The following is a 14,396-nucleotide window of genomic DNA, read 5'->3' on the forward strand; positions in this document are numbered from 1 at the left end:
TTGGAGAAAGACCAGGTCGTTTCTTTGAGTTTCAGGGCAGAGTAGCTGGATGTGTTCCAAAAAGCTCATTTTCCAATCCTTCTGCCAGACTAAATATATATACATTTATTACTCATGAAGTTTTTCTTTCCTGATATTTTAGGTCATCTAAAACTGAATGTCACTGTGAATTTGTTTTTGTTTGTTTGTTTGTTTGTTTGTTTGTTTTGAAAAACAGGCAGGTCCTCTTCATAAGTCAGTTTCACCTAAATTCTGCGGAGGAAATACCCTCAAAAGTGGTTAGACGGGAAGCACTCGGTTTCAGGACATCGTATCGATTTCTGATGAAGTCCATACATGTCACTATGGTACTGCCCACTTCTGATCATGGATGCACCTTTTCCCACTAGGTACACCTATGGCCAGTCTGTGCAGGGAAAAGTCCAGATCCGAGTGTGCAGAGAGTTTTCCTCCTCTGGGTATTGTGAGAGCAATAGCAACAATGAAATATGCGAGCAGTTCACCGAGCAGGTACGGATCACGGGCTTGCTCCAGAGGGATATTCTCACTCACTTCTCATAGTGATTTTATTCCTCTTGCAAAAGGGGATTCACAGTGCTTTCGCTGTGTAGCCAGCGGAGATAGTGGAGATAATGCAATGTTTAAAACAGTGCCTTGACTTCTAGGTGCTTTTGCCATAGGCTCTTAGAGCTACAGAGGACCTCATTGGCCTCCCTATGTCCTGTACTAGCTGGATGGAGAACCCTTTTTCGGGCAGTTCATTTGGAAACAACTGCAACCCAGAGTGTTCTGTGTGCATTGTTCTAGACTTCTGTTCTCCTCCATTCTAAATCCTGCTTATGACAGCCTCACCTGTTCTGCCGGGTTTGTCATTATTAATATATTTTTGTGCATGTCTATAAGTCATTGATCTTAATTCCCATCTTTTTAATTCCTTCTTAAGATTTATTTTTTATTCATGTGCATGTGTACGTCTACATGATGGGTGTAACAGTTCTGCCTAGACCAAGTTTTGAGGAGCAAACAAATTAGTGTAGCCTTCCAATGTCTAAATTTTGAAGTTAGAATGTATTTCTTATTTTAAAAATATAATGACTAAAATTGCAGTTTTCTAATTAATGTTGTTAGCAGTGAAAAGGTTTCTTTCCTCTATTTCAAAATAGTAGATCTTAACGGGTGCTACTGTCCTTCATTTAAGGGGTTTTGGTTCATCTGTTGTTAGTGTTTCTTCCAAGGGGGGTTCTTATTCTTAGGTTATCGTAGGCTTTATTCTCATTCTTTAACTGTTTCAGGCCCACGTTACTTCAGGAAAATGTCCTGGAATCCCTTTTCTTGTATTTCTTCTCTCACTTCATCTTCCTGCTTTAACTCTTTCTTTATTGGTCCAGTAACTTAGTGAAGGAGACCTGGGTACACAGGGTGGGATGTGCCTGTGCTAAAATTCAGATCCCTAACTTTTTCATCACACCTGTTCATTTTTCAGCTGAAAGATGGCTGTATTTCTCAAGCTGTCAATACAAAAGTCTTCCAACTATACCGCTCTGGATTATTCATGACATTTAATGTTAATGTAATGGTTACAGAGTTTGGAACAGGTAATGATAGTATTTTATAGACAGCTTGGGAATGCATGGTGGCCCACCTAGGAAAAAAATCATTTTAAATTTAATTTAATCATTAGCAACATCATTTGTTAATCATGAATTAATTGTTGCTCAGAGGGGTAAAAAGAAGCATCTTTTAAAGGTGGCTCTTGCGGGGAATGGAAGTATTGAATCCATGTCCTCACACAGGCTTAGGCAGCCAACATTTTACCACTGAGATACATGGCCCACCCTGGTGGGTTTTGTTCAAATGATTAATTCCTTTCTGATGCTATTTCATCATTTCTTACAGGTGTGCAGATCAGTAAAACACACCCTGTGTTTATCACTTCGGTGCTTGGCAGCGTGATCTTTGAGAACATGGACTCTTTCTACAGGAGAGGGATCACTTATTCTGGAACAGTAGGTTTGCCTAGACTTTCAGGAGGACCTTGTTTGGTTTCCTTTGTTCACAGATTATCACTTGGAGTTTTCTAGACGCTCTTTCCTAGGTCCATGATCCACTTTGGATATTACTAGGTCTGATACGTTTGGAAAGTTCTAGTGTATAAAATGATAGTCTCTCCTGTTTTATCTGTAAGCACAAGTAGTAGGTTGGATATTTCCATTCACTGAAGTTTCTGTTAAGTGGCCACTATCACGGACTGAAATTCCCTGTAGGAATGTGCAGTTTTGTATCTTAAAGAGTGTTAACATTTCTGCTTTTGTGCAGCTTAGGTTTTCTGGTTCCAATAATGCACCGATGGTGAGGAAGCTTTTGCAACTGGAGCTCAATGGCAAATTTCTAGGCAATTATACAACAGATGAGAACGGGGAAGCTCAATTCTCCATCGACACTTCAGAGATTTTCGATGCACAGATCAGCCTGAAAGTAAGATATCCCAGGGTGGGCGGAGTGTGAGGAATCCCACAGAGGCCCAATGCTGGGGACTGGGAGCATGAGAAGGTTCTTAGATGGTAGCATATTTTCTGTGACTTGCTTGTCTATCCAGTACTCAGTAAGAGCAGACAGAGATCAGACAGTGAGATGCTGGTACTCTCTTACAGTGACTCTCTATCATGACCAATATTTCTGCTGTGGAAGTAGAAGTAGCATGTGAGAAAATCTGACCTTTTCCCTTACATAATGCTGTGTAAAGATAGAGAGATGCTGTAAGATCTCCTTTCTAAAGCTTCCATGGAAATTTGCAATTAAACAGTTTGTCATGACTCATACACAGGTGGCGGATATAGAACTTACATCCAATTCTCTGACTGTAATCAAAAGCCAAAAGCTGGAACATGGTAGTGATGCCTGTAATTCTAGAACCCAAGATGCTGGGACAGGAGGATCTTGAGTTGCAGGCCACACGAGGTTACATAGTCAACCATCACCTAACCCCCAGCACACACCCACACAAAGTAAAGAACATAAAAGTTCACTGTTGATCCAATTAGACAATCGCATAACCATGTCATTCATATATATATATATATAGATATATATATATATATATATATATATATTATATATATATGAGAGAGAATGGTGCTATTATCTCACTTTGTGGAAGTCAGTTCTCTCCTTCCACCACAACGGCCCCAAGAATCAAGCCTGGGTGGTCAGGCTTGGTGGCAAGTGCCCTTGCGTGCTGAGTCATTGCACCAGTCTCCCCAGAAACAGCTACGACCCAGGCAGGTTCCCCCGTGCTCCAAAGAGACAAGAAGCCTTGCATCTGAAGGACCTCCCCCGACTGTGGAAGTGTCCGTCATTCTAAAGTCTTTCCTTTGCTTCTGTCATGTCAGGCCATTTATGTGCGACCCAGAATCTGCCATCGTCCCAGCTGGTTGGACCCTGAGTATTTGGATGCCTACTTTTCAGTCTCACGCTTTTACTCCAGAACCAACAGCTTCCTAAAGATCGTTCCTGAGCCAGAGCAGCTCCCGTGTAATCAAGAGAAGATGGTTTCAGTACTTTACTCCCTAAACCCTGAGGCCTACAAGGATGCCTCAGGTGTGAACTTCTTCTATTTGGTAAGTCCCAGCCAGTGGAGCTGTCTGCTCCGCACCCTCTGGTTTAGCAGGTGTCGTCTCTCAGGACTTGTTAATCCAAGGGAGCTCTATCTACCCACTTTGCTGCTGAGTAGCCCTGGCTCCGTTAAGAACACAGGAACAGACTTGTAAAACAATCCCAGGCAATCTGAGTTTCCCTAAGCCTGAAACACTCGCTTCTTCAGTCATTCTGTTATACTTCTCATCAAATATTTATGAGCACGTGTGAGGGTAAGTCACATGGAAAGCTCAAAATGCTGAGCGTAAAGGAGCTGCTGCTCTCATCCCCTCTAGTCAAAGCTTCTGGAGAGTGAAAACAGACTTGGAAATCAACATTCCCACTTCCATTCCCTCCACACTCTCCTAGGCGTCAAGCATTGTGTCCACCCTGGACATGTTGTTCAGACTCTCTACCAACGACGTTAGTAGGCTTAAGGTGCTGTTAAAGAATTTCACATGTATCGAGTCACCTAGTCAGCTTTATAGGCGCTCCATGTCACAGCATGGAACAGAGGCAAATGGCAAACCATGGGCAGGCAAAGTGACCAGCTTGAACATGCATTAGATGGCTTCACAAAGTTTCTGGTGTTTTCTCTTTTCTGGCCCAACATGTGTGAAGTTCCCTTTTAATATCCATTTATGGAAGCTACCCTGTTACAGGACAGAATAATCACTAGGTCAGTCCACGATGACACGATATGATGCTAGCTGCAGTACTCACACAGGGTTTTCTTTGTCTGACGCAGGTGATGGCAAGAGGAAGCATCTTCCTCAGTGGACAGAAGGAAGTCAGAAGCCAAGGTGGATATGATGCCCTTGCTTTGAAATATGTACCGTATCTTCATGCTTTTCTTCCAGAAGTTAGGATGGGCACTTACTTCCTCTTGCAGTTGGAGGGTAGTAGATGTCCTAGCTTGAGGTAATATGCGGGATAGTTTGAACAAGGAGATTGCTACCTTTCTATCATTGTTCTAGTTTGCTTTCTCTTACTGTGATAAAGCACTGGGCAAAGCAACTGGGCGAGAAAAGGGTTTGTTTCATCTTAATGTCCATCACGGAGGGCAGTCAGGGCAGGAACCTGGAGGCAGGACTTGGAACAGAAACCATGGGAGAACACTGCTTACTGACTTTCAGCCTGCTTTCTTATGCCTCCCAAGTCCACCTGTCCAGGATTGGCATAAGCCAGAGTGGACCGGGCCCTCCCATATCACTCATTAGTCAAGAAAATGCCCTGTAGGTGTGCCCACAGGCCATTCAGAAGGAGGCAATTCCTTAGTTGGTTTCCTCTTTGCAGGTGACTCTAGTTTGTGTCAAGTTGACAAAAATTAGCTGGTACCAATACTATCAGTTAATCATGTACACTATAGAAAAGCAATGTCTAAGACGTCCCTATAATAATGTGATCTTTATCTGTGTGTAAGTCCCTGCTTCTTATTTGCATTTGAATAGGGCCCAGTTTCCCTTTTCTAGCCGCAAACCATTCTCTTTCACCTAAGCAAATCCAGAGATATAAGTTAGCACCATGCCATCTGTGAATTGCCTGTTTCTGCAGCCTGGAATGGAAGCTTCTCCTTCCCGATCCGCATCAGCGCTGATCTGGCACCACTGGCAGCCCTCTTTGTCTACACTCTCCACCCCAGCGGGGAAATCGTTGCAGATAGTGTCAAGCTCCAGATTGACAAGTGCTTTAAAAACAAGGTGATGTTTCTTCTCTCAGCAGGGTGAGCATTTTGCTTCCTGCACTTCCTTTTTCAAATTTGTTTTTTACATCTATTCATTCAGTGTGTACGCGTGTGTGTGTGTGTGTGTGTGTGTGTGTGTGTGTGTGTGTGTGTGTGTGTGTCTGTCTGTCTGTCTGTCTGTCTGTGCGTACAGGCATGTGGGCCCATGAAGTCAGAGGACAGTTTGCAGGGTTCTGTTCTTTCCTTCCATCATGTGGGTTCCAGGGATGGACCTCAAACTGTTCCCCTTGGTAGCAAGCGCTCTTCCCTGTTGAGCCATCTTGACAGCCCTGTCTGTCTTACCCGCCCTCCCCATAATCTTTACACAGTAATCTCATAGTTAAATTAGTAAAGAATGGCAGTGGTAGTTATCTCCAAGATGCCTGATCCTGGGGAGCTGGGGCATGGTGAAAGGAGATATTCCTACAGGGAACTGAGAATGAACAGGAAAATATAGATGCAGAAATCTGTCGGGATTTGTTTGGAAAAGACAAGATTTACTCAAACTCTCTTCATCTGTAATTATCTCTACCCTCACTGCTTTCCTTTCTCTACTTCAGGTTAGCATAAAGTTCTCGAAGGAGCAGGACCTACCAGGCTCTACCACCAGGCTACATCTTCAAGCAGCCCCTAACTCCTTCTGTGGCCTGCGAGCAGTGGACAAAAGTGTCCTTCTGCTGAAACCCGAACAAGAATTGTCACCTGAAAGTGTAAGCACCCTTGTTCCTCAGTGTCCCCAAGCTGTGCAGATACAGGCTTTGCCCTTCGTGGGATACTTTTACTTGTGATGGGACATGCTGGGAGCATCAAGTCTTCACTTCTGTGTCCCTTCCTCAGTTACTAGGATGGGTCATTAACTATGTGAGTTTCCAGTCTGGCATTCACAGTAACACAGAACTCTATAGATAATTGTAACAGATTAAGACCTCTAAAGCAGTATGATAGTTTAAAATCGTAGTGAGAATTTTTCCGTTGGTCTCTGTGCCTTTGGCAATGTCAGATCATGCTCTCAGCTCTAACTAATTTGCTGGCCCAGGATGACCCAGACCTATCTTTACCTTCTTTGTATCAGCCTTGAAAACTGATTTTTCATTTCGTTTTGTTTTGTTTTTCTGGGAGCCCTGGTTCCTTTAATAGAAGATATTTGTCTAGTTCATCTGTTTTTAAGTAAAACATCTCCAGTTGACGGGTTGTTACTACTCGGGTGACAGGAGACACTGCCTTGCCCTGGATTGCATTTCTGTCTATTACGTTTATTTCTCACTTTCACATCTATTCCACGGGTTTTTCTTTTCCTATGTCAGTCCCACAGTTTTAATGATAGAGATTAATTTTTGGTAGGAATCAGCTCCTATGTCGAGGCACTTCAGGCATCTCAATTCCAGGACTCCCCTTTGCTATTCTAGTTGACTTTTAATATCAACTTACTTCTAACTTCTCTAGCTCAAGGAGGGAAAGGTACCTGGTATCTTTACTGTAACTTCATGGGATTTACAAATTAACTTCAGCATTGCCCACTAATGGGGGAGCATTCTAATTCATAATTTGGCTTTTTTATTTCTCCAGGTATATTTTTCCTGTCACTTATGAACTAGATTTTAAATAGTTTTCTTACGTAAATCTTTGCTTATTCACAACGGTGTCATAACAACTCTGTTGCTGTTATAAACAGGTTTTCATCCACTATATTATTTATGTGCCCAGCAGGTCTTCCACATAAAAATTTACATTTTGCTAAATTCCTTTATTAATTGAATTATATTTTTCATTGGTTCTCTGTTTCTGTATATTGCATTGCCATCAAATAGAAAATTTCTTTTCTCAGCCTCTCTCCCTGTCTCCCCTTCTTCCTCCCTTCCTTCCCTCCCTTTTCTTGTTCTTGCCTTAGTAGAAACCATAGTGGAGCATGAGCTCCTGCTGACTCATGTGTGACAGTCTCTTGACAACTTTCTATGTTTGCTTTATAAAAGTTGGCCCATCTAAGTATTGTCTCTCATTTGGTGCCCGTTTGGCCTCATTTCTCAAGAGATGAAGATAAAATATTTATTATTTTATGTGCGTAAATGTTTTGTCTGCATATATGTCCATGCATGCTGGAAATGGAACCCAGGTTCTCTGGAAGAACAGCCAGTGCTCCTAACCACTGAACCATCTCTCCCAGCCTGGAGAGTAAGAATTTTACGTAGATTTCCAGATTCATTTTGTTGAAAATGAAGGAAGTCTTTATGACTTAAGAACTATGCTCTCTGAGACAATAGTTACGTTCCTTTATGTTTTACTATATTAATTACTGGCTTACCCATAATTTTTTTCAAGTTATAAAGTGAATGTGAATTGGATTTTGTGAGGATTTTGTTTGGTTTGGTTTTGATGCTCTGCTAAATCATTTTTACTTAATTTTGTCGAAGCTGTTTTTAGCAGGATTTAAAAAAAATCTATCACTTACATTAATGAAGTTAAACAGCTGAGAGGTTTTGTTAGCTACAGTGTGCCCTCTGTATTATTCTGTTACAATCTCCCCTCCCTTAAGCACCATCTCCAAAGGTCAGTGCTCTCCTCTGTTCACAACGCTATTTTCCATCAGTTACACCCACCTGGTAGCTGTCACCGTGGGAGTCATGCATTTCAGTGAATGGAAGCTGCCCCTTTGTTTCAAGCCCTTCCCATTTACTGGGAGTTATTGTGTCCAGGGAAAATGGTTCATATTTTGACATGAGTTGTTGGTATATATTTTTTTAAATCTGGAATTAATTTGGTTTGTGTTTCTTTTAATGTCTTTGAGTCATTCTCCCTTTGTGCATGTAGTTTCTTGAGCTTTCTTTCCTTCAGTTTTACATACATTTTTTGCATACTTTCAGAACACGATATTCATTATTCTAAACTAGGAGATTGCAGAAATATTCACCATCCCTCACAATGGTGAAAGTATGCCATTGATCTCAGTCCTTGATAACTTTTTTATTGGTGCATATTCATTGCACATAGCACTGGGCTCATAAGAATATTTGCATACAAGTCTATAAAGCACTCTGATGGCTTGCTCATTGCTTGGCGCTGTTTTTTATATGAAAGGCTTTAATACGTTAATAATTAGATTCAAGCTGCTGACATGATCCTTCTGGTCTGAGAATTCTACTACTATAACTTCAGGCAGTTATCTGTGTGCTAGGCTTTGGAGCAACCCAGAGTTCTCCATGAGCTCTTTCTTGTTATCCCAAATCCTGCACTATCAGCCAGAAAAGTTTTCAAGTAACATGGACTACATAAACCACAACTGATCTCATCTGGGTTTTTGGAAAGTTGACTCAGAAATAAATGGTTATGACTCAAAATTTTCCAATCCTATCATTATGTAATGAGTGCTTAAAATCACCAAGGACCTTATCGTCCTCTCCTAGGTATACAACCTGCTTCCGAATATCCACCCATATGGATATTTCTACCATGGTCTCAACCTGGATGACGATAGAGTAAACCCATGCATCCCTCAGAAGGATTTGTTCCACAATGGACTGTATTATACACCTGCAAGCAATTCTTGGGATGGGGACATCGCTAATCTTCTCAGGGTGAGATCACAGATGAGTCTGAAGCATTCTCTATTGGAGCTTCAGTTCTCATCCATCTTTGTCTCTCCTCACTGTGTAGATTCTTTCTATACTGTGCTGACAGAGTATTCATTAAGAAAAAAAGACATGCTAATCTGTTGGCTTTTTTCTGCTTGCTGAAAAACCATGGAACCCAAGAGACGGTTTCAATTTGTTGCAATACCTCTTATGCATCCATAGTTAAACCAAGAAGATAGCTTCCAGTCTGCATTCCACATAAACAGAGGCTATCAGCTACACATGTCCAGGGGTCACACAAGATCTTTATAATCAGAATCACAGCAGTTTAAGAAGAGGACAATGGCCGGGCGTTGGTGGTGCATGCCTTTAATCCAGCACTAGGGAGGCAGAGGCAGGCGGATCTCTGTGAGTTCGAGGCCAGACTGGTCTCCAGAGTGAGTGCCAGGATAGGCCACAAACTACACAGAGAAACCCTGCCTTGAAAAACCAAAAAAAAAAAAAAAAAAGAGGACACTGAGTCAGACAAGCTTTAGTTCAAGCCCCAGTCTGCGGTTTATCGTGTGTGCACTGTGTATAAACATGTGTACGCATGTTTGCTATAAAGACTGTAGTGGTCCTGATTTTCTGGTTTCCCTTAAGCACATATGGAAAAAACATGAAAATATTAGCACATTAATAATAATAAAAACAGTGATTATTGGTTTTCTTCCAAACTGAATTTATCTGTAAGTCAAATTAAGGAGACTTGATTTCTATGGTACTGGATCATGACTAACACGGAGAATATTGCTGTCTGTTTATTGTGACTGTAGGCCTTTCATGGTTTTCTGAGGAAAGGAATGTATAATTTTTTTTGTTTCTTTCTCTGAAAGGACATGGGTCTGAAAGTCTTTACTAATTTCCATTACCGGAAACCAGAAATATGTTCATCCCAGGAAAACTTGCACTTACTGAGGACATTTGACGGCCCACAAGGACCAATGATGTATGGTGCTCCAGCTGCCTGTGAGTAATCTAGCACTTCCTATTGGAGTAACGGTCAATAGAATTCTTTGACTGGGTGTATGTAAGATAAAACCATGTCAAACACAGGTCTTATAAATTATGGTGATTTAGAACAAGAACTAGAATTCCTACAGTTCAACAAGAAAGGCTGGAAATATTTTTTGCTATAAAGAATAATTAGCTTCTGATACAAGAAAAAATTTGGGTTTTGGTTTCTGCCTTTCATAATGTTTTAAAATTGTTGTTTGTTTATTAAGATAGGGTCTTTTACTGTAACCCAGACTGGCTTCAAAATAGATGTGAAGCTATACAGAGTGATACAGGCAGCAACTAGACACTCATGATACTGTTTGTTTGTATTGAGAAAGGGTCTCACATAGCCCAGGCTGGCCCCAAACTTGTTATATAGTCTAGGATGACCTTGAACTTCTGATCATCCTGACTCTACCTCTCCAATACTGGGGTTTGCAAGTGTCCACCACCATGCCCAGCTCCATAGTTATTATTTTGATGTGGAAACACGGACTAAGTGCATCCTATGCGGCTCCTGTAAAGACAAATGTTCTGGAGAATTAGAAATATTAACACCAGTGAAAACTTCAGCAAAAACAATGCCAGTGGCAGAGCTGGCAGGTACTGGAATGTCAGCCAAGAGTCAGGGTGGAGATTTCATCTATCCAGATTTGCCTGAAGGTGATTCGTTTTTTGCTGCAGCTTTTAAACAAATATAGCATCAAAATAGTGACACCCAGTTGAGATTTGAATTTATCAGCCTTAGGCCCTAGGAGCAAATTTCTGTGTCACTCATGCTGAGACTCACTAGGCCTGATAAAGTTAAGAGCTCAACTCCAGGGCCAGGGAGGTGGCTCAGGGGGTAAATTGCTTGCTGTGCAGTCATGAGGACCTGAGTTTGTTCCCTAGAACACACACACACACACACACACACACACACACGTGCATACATGCATGAGTATACATGCACACTCACACACATGCATGAATTTACACACACACACACACACACACAGCTTAACTAGGTGTGTGACAATGAAGCACCGCACAAACTTTTGCTCTTTCTACATAAGACATTTCTCTCTCTCTCCCTCCCTCTCCCCCCCCCGCCCCCGTTTTAGTTCGTGATGCCGTAGACAGCATCAACCACGCAGAACAGGCCATTAGAGAGACAGTCAGGACACACTTCCCCAAGACCTGGATATGGGACCTCATCAGTGTAGAGTGAGTTTTATTTTTCTGTTACTTCGTAGTTGTTCTTTGTTTTGTTTTTTTTCCTTAAACAGATTTCTCCCCTGTATGTCTCTATCTCTATTTTTCTTCTTTTGATTTGTTACCTTTTATTCCTGGGCAATAAAGCGATGGGGTATTTCTAAAAACAAACAAACAAAAAAGTCGTTCTTTGTATATCCTGATAACATTTGATGGTTTGTTTATTTGTTCTGTAAACAGCTTTACTTTTCCACCAAACCTTCACTCCTATAATTCCATGCAGGTAGATATACGCTACCTTAATTTTTAAAAGATGTTTGTAGAAGTATGGCATTTCTAAGGCTCGATTCTACAGACACTCAGACTGGAAATATTTAACAGTGCCTTACCTAAACACCTCAAGTCATTTTCTAAACCTTCAGTCACTGTATTTGTGTGTGTTCAACATAAACTCAGGTATTCAGAGGACACATGTCACCCACACCCTGTCTTCTCAGTTCCTCAGGTTCAGCAAATGTCTCGTTCCTTGTCCCCGATACTATAACCCAATGGGAGGCCAGCGCCTTCTGTGTGAACGGGGAAGCTGGGTTTGGCATTTCACCCAAAGCATATCTACAGATCTCCCAGCCCTTCTTCATTGAAATTGCCTCACCCTTCTCCATTGTTCGAAATGAACAGAGTGACGTGGTTGTCAGTGTCTTCAGCTACCTGACTACGTGTGTAGAGGTAAGTCACCCCCTTTGACCTGGAAACAAATATCCAGCAAGCTAAATTATTCACTAATTTTTTTCATTAAATATCACCATAGTTGATTAACAAATGAAAATTCATACTACAAGGAAGCCACTTCTTTCTATAATCTTTAGAGATAATAAATGAATAATAATTCAATTTTTAATTTTATTTTCTGAGTATAATTGTTTTGTCTACATGTATGCACATGTACCATGTGCATTTCTGGTGCCCACAGAGGCCAGAAAAGGACATCAGAACCCCTTGAATTGATGTTATTGGCTGTTGTAAGCTACCATGTGGATGCTGAGAACTGAACCCAGGTCCTCTGCAAGAGCAACAAGTGCTCTTAACTGCTGAGTGCACTCTGTAGCCCCAGAAATAATTGTTTTAAATCACAATGACTTGAAATTATAATGATAATGACATTTTGTGATGATACACATTCTACTATTTTGTGAACTTATGAATGAGTCCTTGGGCATCTTTTTATTTTGCTAAGTTAAAGGAAAAAAATTTTTTTGTTTTTTCAAGACAGGGTTTCTCTGTATTGTTTTGGAGGTTGTCCTGGAACCCCCACTGTATACTAGGCTGGCCTCGAACTCACAGAGATCTGCCTGCATCTGCCACCCAAGTGCTGGGATTAAAGGCGTATGCCACCAATGCCCAGCATAAAATAAAGAAAATCTTAAGATGAAAATGTCAACTTCCTCGAAGACATTGAAGAAACCATTGTGTGATAAGCTATAGAATTTTAAGGAAAGGAGAGAAATTAAATTGCTACCCCTGTGGCCATTATTCTGTTTTTAGATTTCTGTTCAGTTAGAAGCATCTGAGAATTATGAAGCAAATATCAACACCCTAAGTAACAATGGCAGTGATGTTCTCCAGGCTGGAGAAAGGAAAACATATGTCTGGACCATTATACCAAAGACATTGGGTAAGCAGCTGTCTTTCCTGGACTGATCCACATTTTATCAACCTCTGTTTTTCTTAGATTTTCAGAAGAAAGATGATTTTCTTCAACACCGTATTTTTAATTTCCGTTATTCATTTCCCTATATTCAAAATTCTTATAATTTCCTTGATTAAAAATATTTTCTCTTCTGTGTCTCATGCATGTGCCTGCAGGTATGTATATACACCATGTGCATGTGGGTGCCTAGGGAATTGGGAATGGGGTGTTCCATTGGAACTTGGTGGTTGTGAGTTGCCTTATATGAGTGCTAGGGACCAAACCTAGGTCCTCTGCAAGAGCAGCAAGTGGTCTTACACACTGAGCCTCTCCAGCCCTATAGCTGCTTACTGTTAATATTACTCTGTGGAACAAAACTCCATTCACATAATAAGATTAAATATGGCACAGATGCTAATGTGTGTGATTTATCAAGTCCATATATCATATCCCAAATAAAGGCCACATCTCTTAATGCTACCCTGACTCTGGCATTTGCTGAATTGTTACCCAACAGTCACATAAAATGCCACTTTTACAAAAATTTCTCCTCAGCCACAATCATCAATTATGAGAGTCACTGGGGTTATTTTTTAAACTAAATGTACTAAAAATAGGCCACCGGATACCCAAATCCAACCATTGAATCAAATACCGAGAACTTTGTTCTTGTGCCTGGCAGTTGAGAAGAGTAACTTGAGAAGTCTCTTGCTGATGATACGGGAGAAGGAGGAAGTTAAAAGTTTAGTGAACCAGAAAGGCTAAATGTTGATGCTGCTTAGTTTGGGAAAACTTTTTAAACTTATGTCAATAGAATTCTTTTATTCAATTTCTTGTATTCATTGTATTATCAGTGGAGTGTATGTTTTTTTTTAATTCAGCTGTGATATTGATTCACCTCAGACCATTTTTCTATTAGACTTAAACTTTTTTGATTCTTATTCTGCGCAACATCTTCGAATAGCTAACTCTGAGTTGCTGCTATGTCTCTGTGATGCTCAACGACTGTGCAAACCAATGAGCAAAACAGGCACCAAAGAAACAGAAACAATATGCCAATACGTCTATAGTACACAGCCTTGTGATACTGGAGATCAGGTTTGATTACCTACTATGATACCACAGAAATTAAAATCAAGGGATTTCTTGCCAGCATTCAGATATATCTGGTGGCCCTTGTGCTGGATCAGATCTTACTGTTTTACCTTTGATCTCAGAAAACACTAGAAACCCCAGTTATCACCACGTGTGACCCTGGGAAACATTAGAAGCCCTAGTTATTGCCAGGAATGGTGGTGCAAGCCTTTAGACCCAGCCCTCGGAAGGAAGATGCGGGAAGATCTCTGTGAATTCTAGACTTGGTCTATGCAGTGAGCTTCCAGGCCAGCCTGGACTACATGGTGAGAAGACCCTATCTCAAAAAAAAAAAGAAAGAAAGAAAAAAGAAAAAAGAAAAAAGAAAGGAAGAGAACCTCCAGATATCTGATGCTGTATTGCCCCATGTCATCTTTATAAACGATATCAAGGTGTTGGCACAGGTTCATAGAACGTTGTC

General features: G+C 40.9%; 1 protein-coding gene across 1 annotated transcript in view; it reads left to right on the forward strand.

Moving 5' to 3' along the window:
• LOC100768475 (ovostatin homolog) overlaps positions 1-14,396 on the forward strand; it is a 39,785-nt gene that overhangs the window by 9,012 nt on the left and 16,377 nt on the right. Inside the window, 13 exon segments of the mRNA XM_035449012.1 lie at positions 390-510; positions 1,484-1,595; positions 1,897-2,006; positions 2,317-2,475; positions 3,390-3,617; positions 4,382-4,436; positions 5,188-5,333; positions 5,917-6,066; positions 8,755-8,925; positions 9,798-9,930; positions 11,064-11,166; positions 11,652-11,880; positions 12,697-12,826. Coding sequence (XP_035304903.1) covers positions 390-510; positions 1,484-1,595; positions 1,897-2,006; positions 2,317-2,475; positions 3,390-3,617; positions 4,382-4,436; positions 5,188-5,333; positions 5,917-6,066; positions 8,755-8,925; positions 9,798-9,930; positions 11,064-11,166; positions 11,652-11,880; positions 12,697-12,826 — 1,847 coding nt within the window.

The sequence above is a fragment of the Cricetulus griseus genome, chromosome 8 (assembly GCF_003668045.3).
Source record: "Cricetulus griseus strain 17A/GY chromosome 8, alternate assembly CriGri-PICRH-1.0, whole genome shotgun sequence".
In the NCBI taxonomy this organism is placed as follows: Eukaryota; Metazoa; Chordata; class Mammalia; order Rodentia; family Cricetidae; genus Cricetulus; species Cricetulus griseus.